Raw genomic sequence first — 7,635 nt, 5'->3', positions numbered from 1 at the left:
AAATATTATTGGCTCAAATTATATAAAATTATTACATATCAATATAAAAATGTGTAATATAAATATTTACTTTGAAAAATTTTCAACGTTTGATTGGTATTATATTTTTACCAGATATTTATGTACTACATATATTGTAAATATTATATATTGCATTACATTATTATTTTGACATTCTTTATATTGTATTGCTATCGAAACGGTGTTTTAAAAATTTTCCCTATTTTATGTGTACATATATATTACATGTCACCGGGATAATTTATCCCAGATAGATAAAATATTTACAAATACATATGTCGACTTTTATTTCCCCTCTTCTACTCTTCTCCTGAATCAGTCTCAATGGGTAGGTATTTACATAAATGTACACATACATATAATTGTGTAAAAAAAAAACTTCAAATGAGTGATATGTTTTAAGATTTATTTTTTATTCATACAATATTTGAATATTGTGGAATCTCAGACATTTAAACTGTTAAAGTAATTATTGTAAAATAAATGCTTATTAAATTACCTTATTGTAGCATTGGATTAACCAATTTCAAAGACAGCCTACATACATACATACATATGTACAATACATACATTTATAAAAAATAAAGTAAAAATGTTTGCGACTAGTTCATTCCAACACACATGATTAGTATTATTGTTGGAATATAAACTATGTATGTATTAATGTGTACATAAAAATCACTTATTATATACTTTCACCCATCACAATATTCACATATTATGTATATTTTGCATTTTACTAAGAAAATTGAATTTTCCGAAGCACTAGCTGTGGAAATTCGATGTTACACATTGTGTAAATTTTTGTGCTAATCTAACAAATAGATCAATCAACTGAGTATTGAATTTATTGTCATCCTATTTACACCATATTAATACGTCGCAGCGTTTATGTACATTCATACATACCATACCATTATATTTGAACTAAAACTATTCATTCAACACGAAGTACATATACTTATTCTCGTTTACATACACTTGCGAATTATTGTATAAAATTAGAATCGATGTCCATCATTATATCACAATTTGGAGTTCCCTTAAATTAAAACTAAGTTAACTTTTTCACGTCAATCCATCCGACTACAGGTGATCGTGATCGTCATGGTCGTGCTCGTGTCCGTGTCCATGACTATGATCGTGAGGAGCTGAAAAGGAAACGCATAAATATTATTATACCATTTATAAATTTAAATCTATATTCAACCAGCTAGTGGTAACAAATAAGGGGTAGCTTTCAACAATTAAATCAGATATATTGGCAAACTCTAATCGACTTGAACATTTTTAATTAATTAATTGAGCAGCACTGCAGAAATATTATAGTACATACATATATTATTGTAGAACAGATAGTAATAGTAAATATTGATTTGAAGACGCACTCTATTCTTAATAGAGAATTGTTGTGATGTGTATGTAAGTAACTCATACAAGCAAAGAGAAAGTTACAAAAGTACAGCGATAAAATTCTCACCTACGAATTGGAGACCAAACATGAGCGCAAATCCAACAATGGCCATGCCCAGTTGGAGGAAACCAGCTCTATCTCGCTGTAGAATTTCAAAGAAGACCACGTAGAGTAAAGTACCGCTTGCCAAACCCTGAAGTATCACAGACGTCAATCCACTGGCCGATGCTCCACTGCCTCCGACTAGGGCCAGTCCTATTCCAATGCCTATGGGGGAGACTGCGGCGAAAGTCAACGTGTAGATGAAGGACAAGAAAGGCCTCGTCCTGGCCGATACCAACTCCACGCCCACGCAGAAGGCTATCACCAACTTGTGAGCTGACACAGCCGCGAACATGTACCAGACATTGCTAGCAGAAGACTCCAAGCCGACCGCCAACCCTTCAAACAGTTCGTGTATGGATAAAGCGAGGACTATGAGCAATCCTCTCAGAGAAGCTATGACGGGATCCTCGTCGGTGTCGGCCACCGGTACATGGCAGTGGTTGTGGCTGTGGCCGTGCCCTTTATGCTGATGCTCGCTCCCATTCTGAGACATTATCGTCGACACGGTATCTAACGACTTTTCAGGATCCTTGGCGATTAGGTCAGAAGTAGATATGGTGGGCAGACGATTATTGTTGATGATGCTGTGACGGATGCTCAACGTCCTCACCAGCATGGCGTCCGAGTGTTTCTTCGCACTGCGTCCACTTCTTTTCCTCAAGTATAACTGCACCAATTCTTCGGCGAAGTACATCGTGAAGAATCCGAGGCACATGAGTAAGGATTCCAAATGAAACGCGAGCTCTGGCAAATCTCCATCCTCTGTAAAGAAATGAAAAAAAAATCGTCAAACATCTGTTCACGTAAACGTACATACATATGTGTATTGAATCAACTTAGAGAGGAGTACATATGTAAGGTATGTAGTATGTACGTAGATACCCTATAACCCTACGTGTCGTCACAGGGTAGGTACACCTAAAGTGGTGTGACGTAGGCACTAACTACTACATACATAGTAGGATCTAGTCGGCGATGTCTCCGAAGCGACCTTCATCCATAGGTCATATGTATCCATCATGCAAACTTCTTCCCTTCTATGTACTAGCGATCGACGAACCTTTGACCGTGACATTTGACTCAATTTATTAACCATTTTCACGACTCTTATTTCGTACATACCGATGTACGTAAATTAATCAATCCGTTTTTCATAAATGTATTCAATTTAAGAATAAACATCTACACACATATAATACATAAGTATTTTTTATTTTATTTATTTTTTATTTTATTAATTGAAAAATCAACAGACAGGATGTACATAGATATGAATAAAAAAACAAATAGTAAATAAATAATATATGTAACATCCGAGTCCAATAATAGATTTTTACAAAAATGAAAAAGATAAATATAAGGAAAACAAATTAAAAAGTAAAGAATAAAGGCATGACAAAATATGTAGAACATTGCATAATTAAACTATATTATTAAAATATTTGGAAAAGGTTAAAAAATAGAATATAAAAAGAAATTGAAATTTACAAATATAAAACAAATGAAAAAGGTAAATACAAAATAAACAAATGAAAAGGAAAAGAATGCAAGCTATAATATGATTAAATAGCACATTACATAACTAAACTAAAGTATAAAAATATTGGAAATATTGGAAAAATAGAATAGGAGAAGAAATGAATCAATCAGTAAAGATTCTCTTGATGTTAGACCTGAATTGATGTAGGGAAATACCAAATAGATCAACCTCATTCAGCTCTCCGTTAAACATACGATAAACGCGCTGCAGATAAGAATATTTTTGGGAATTAGTATTGAAAGGATCAAGTGAAAAGAGTGCAACGCGTCTAGAGTACCGAACTGGGATTCTAAAATTAACCTTATTCAGTAAATCAGAACAATCAAGGAAACCATTTATGAGCTTAAAAAATAATATAGCATCAGTATGTCGTCGCCTGACAGAAAGATTGTTAAAAGAAAGGATTTTTAAAATGTCGGAAACAGTAGAATGGGTATAGGTAGGAAATTATTTAAGAATTATTATATAAGAATTATATATAATTCTTAATTATATTAATTATTATATTAGTATATTATTTAAGAATTATTTTCCCCTCTTGAATTATCAATAATATTTAACACCTTCCCATTAATTTAAAAATCAATTCAGCTCTTCATTAATAACTAGACTTTGGCGTTGGTTTAGTGCTTTTTAAATAACAATAGTTAACAAAGCAAGAGAGCAAAAAGCATGGTTGACAACAGTCAACCATTTTTTCCCAACGTCGACTTTTAATTTAGTTATTGCGATACTGTTTGAAATAAGTCAAATTTAACAAGTGCTGAGAAAACGTATGTATATACATATGTATGGGCATGGCTAATATAGGGTATGACAAAAATAAAAAAGCGTTTTTCGAATGTCTATTAAGTCAAGTGCTTTTTTTTTTACTCGTACTTTCTATGCAAGAAGAAATAAAGAAAGAAACAAATCTCATTGCATTCGCGATTCACTCTTGGAGCAGATGGAAAGAAGAGCGACCTTCTTTATGCAAAAACTTTCCCAGAACTTTCCTATCACCTTTTTATTTCCGAAGACCATAAACAAGGCAATAAAACGCTAATTTTGTCTACATATGTACATATTATACATACATAGGTACATTCGCAACACGCTTTGAAATCTTATCGACAGTTTTAAAGTCATGTGCACAGATTTTAGATGAAGGATTCTGTTTTGATGATGTATTATATATACATATGTATGTACATATAATGAGGGAAGAATACAAATAGCACTAGACGTTAACGTTGACACGTAACCTGTCAATCGCCATACCATTCATACATATATACATATGTATTTTTTAAGCACACATGCATGTACGTATTGCACAATGACAATTACGGTGAGCGTAATTGGTGGTTACCTATGGTACGATGTACTTTTTTGTCCCAGCTGCCAAATTTAGAAGTGCGGATGAATAATTGAGAATTAGTTCAATTGGGAATTATGTACCAAATACAAGTGAATAATAAAAGCGGAATTTGGGGTACACGTGTGAGAACATGTCCATACTTTATCACATATACATATGTGTGTATAACATGTGGTACATAGCTACATATAATATTATAAGTAGCCCCGCTTTATTGCTATCGAATATATGTAAAAGCTCGGAATATGTATGTAAATCAAACGAGTATATAAATATCTATTATGTATTTGTAAGCGAACGGGTAAAAGGCCAAATGTATAATATTATATATATATATTATACATACGTATGTATTACATAATATAATCGAATTAAATCGACTACGTCAAACGTTCGTTCGCCAAATGGTCGATTGTGTGCTTTTATTTCGGGCCAAAATCGATGCAAAACGATATTTTTACCGAAAGAACAATCAAACAATTCTATTCATGCCGCCATTCACAAGTATAATATTTTAAACTACATTTAGAGAAGCTGTCACAAAACGCACATATTTCTGTTCACGTGCTATTTACATACATATGTATGTAGAGAGAAGACTACCAAAAAGTTAAAATTATCGTTTCACAACAGATTGTACATGTGGAAATTTTAAATTTAATTTCACCTATCAATCAATGGTCACATAAGGATATCTAAGATGTCTACGAATTGCATACTAAGCGTTCATTAGCATCTGTTTTCTGTACCCATTAAGTGTGCAGAAAAACTATTGGTTACCGAATGATCTTTAGAAATTCCAAAATTTTATCTCACGATTATTTTCTTTGGGTACATATGTACATATGCAGGGCCGTCGAGAAGAATTTCGGGCAATGGGAAAAAATAATTCCGGGTCATATGGCAAACTAAAAAAAAAGACCTTATATATTTTTACTATTAGAAAAACACCTATGTATGTATGTTTTGGTTGCTATTTTTTAAAATAATTGAATAAGTATGATATAACAGGTACGATTTCACGAAGTTACGAAGAATACGTGGATCAAAAACTAATAAAGATTTAGCATTAAATGAATACATTTATTTTTATGTAGAATAATATAAAATATCAATATCGGTCAATTGTCCCGATACGGGGCCCTTCAAGTAGTCCGAGCCCTGGAACTTTCCCCCCTCTCTTCGGTTTTTGATGTGCTTAGATCAGTTGTTCTTAACCATTGCACCGCGAAAAATATGGTAAAAACAGAAAAATCTGCGAACAAAATAGTTAATCAATATCTATGCTGCAAAGAACTTACCAAGCGTACGACAGTACAAAATGTTTTTGATTATATTTCTTCATATTTAGAACAATTTACAATCTTATCATGTGTAAGAATTTGTAGGGATGGTGCTCCGTCAATGTTAGGCTCAAGGCTTTGTTACCATTAAAGGATTTGTTACCATTGCAAAGACAAGAAACCCTTATAATTGTTTTTTACATAGAGAATCTCTAGTTTCGAAAATACATACATATTTACCTGACATTTAGCACTAAGCCCTGTGTTAGACCAAGTTGTATATATGATAAATTTCATCAAACCGAGACCTTTAATTAAGAAAAGCGTTCAAGGAAAAATCGAATTTTCTTTGACATCCACTGACAAATTGAGAGGATTTTGGAAAAATCGAATAAAAGAGAAATAAAAAAAGTAGATAGGTTTCCTTCACTTAACGAAAACATTGCCGTTCGCTACGATTGATACATTGAAAAAGTAAAAATTAATCTCCTTGTGGACAGATCGTACTTTTCCGAAATGACTGGATGAATTTTGGATTTATGTCCAGTTCCCTACATGAGGGCACTGAAAATTTTCAACATCGTATTTGTATGAGCTCGGTTTCTCAACAATAACTTATACGAAAACTAACAAACGAGAAAGACTTACGAATTTAGACAAATAATTGAGGGTAGCTACATACATACAATGTATATCAAATATTCGACCTAATATTTCTGAAGTCACATTAATTGATTTTTACATCAAATAAATTTCATTTCGTTAAGGGTAATTTTATTTACAGTTTTTCCGTATATGTACATGTATATATATATCTTTTCTATAATTATTACTTTATCTATGTACGTAGTAACAATAGATGAAGTTTTGTGATCATGCGAAAATTCGAACTCGAGATTTTGACTGATTCGAACTCAGAATCGATCACTGATCACGTTTTCATGATCTAGAAAAAATGTGTGTGTGTGTGTGTCTGTGTGGGTGTGTATTTTGGGGATATTTTTAACACCGTTAGTCCTATCGAACTGAAACTTAGTATCGGTTACTGAAATTCTTATCGACACGACGTAAATTTTTTTCAAATTTTTAAGTTGACCGGAAATGGTACCTCGCCTTATAGGTGTCCTCTTTTTTTAAGTTTTTGAATTCAATTATCTCCCAAACCACTAATTGAATCGGACTGAATTTTTTTTAAATATAATACAAATAATAATTTTTATAACCTCATATTTTTTAAATATTTCTATCTGAACCGGAAGCAGTACTTTTACTCTAGAGAATCGAAGTTTTTTATGTTTTTTTCAGAAACCTTTTGGTTTATTGAACTGAAATTTCATATCTAGAAGTTTAAGTTTAATACCAAGTTAATTATAAAATTTAGTTAGCATCCGTCAACCGGAAGTAGCAGTTTACTCTTGTTCGATTTTTCTTCCACTATTTGTTTCGACCCCTTAAACATGTGTGTTCGTCACAAAAAAATTCAAGTATAATTCTTGTTGCAATTTGATGAAACTGAAAAAAAATTATTAAATTTTATAAACCGGAAGTGGGATTTTTTTCACTTAGAAAGGTTGAAAATGTTGTGCCCACTACTCTGTCCACACCCCTGAACGTATTAAGCTGAAAATTTATATTTCTATCCTTTATGTACTAACTTAGATCTGGTAGGGTTTTGGTCAGAATTCGTAAACCGGAAGTAGTATTTTTTTTAAAAACAATATTTCATTATTTTTTCATTATTTTATTTTGACCTTTTAAATTGTTTTAAGCTTCTTGATATTTAATGTGTATAATTAAAATAGTGATTTTAAGTTAAAATAAAAAAAAAAATACTTAATTTAATGAACCGGAAGTGGGATTTTTTTCCTCGTGGAAAGGTCAAAAATGTTGTGCCCACTACTCTGTCCGCACC

The 7,635-nt window shown here is 32.1% G+C and overlaps 1 protein-coding gene across 2 annotated transcripts in view; it reads right to left on the bottom strand.

Annotated features, from left to right (window-relative positions):
* Positions 1-227: 227 nt before the first annotated feature.
* Positions 228-7,635, bottom strand: part of LOC143920699 (zinc transporter ZIP1-like) — a 45,104-nt gene continuing 37,696 nt past the window's right edge. The window contains exons 3-4 of one of the 2 annotated variants that reach the window (XM_077443638.1): positions 1,502-2,302; positions 228-1,172 (exon numbers count right to left, since the gene is read on the bottom strand). In XM_077443638.1, coding sequence (XP_077299764.1) covers positions 1,108-1,172; positions 1,502-2,302 — 866 coding nt within the window. In that variant the 3' untranslated portion in view covers positions 228-1,107. The remainder of the gene's footprint in view (positions 1,173-1,501; positions 2,303-7,635) is intronic. The other variant, XM_077443639.1, reaches the window with a different exon arrangement.

The sequence above is a fragment of the Arctopsyche grandis genome, chromosome 13 (assembly GCF_051622035.1).
Source record: "Arctopsyche grandis isolate Sample6627 chromosome 13, ASM5162203v2, whole genome shotgun sequence".
In the NCBI taxonomy this organism is placed as follows: Eukaryota; Metazoa; Arthropoda; class Insecta; order Trichoptera; family Hydropsychidae; genus Arctopsyche; species Arctopsyche grandis.
This window is presented reverse-complemented; position numbering and strand designations above follow the sequence as displayed.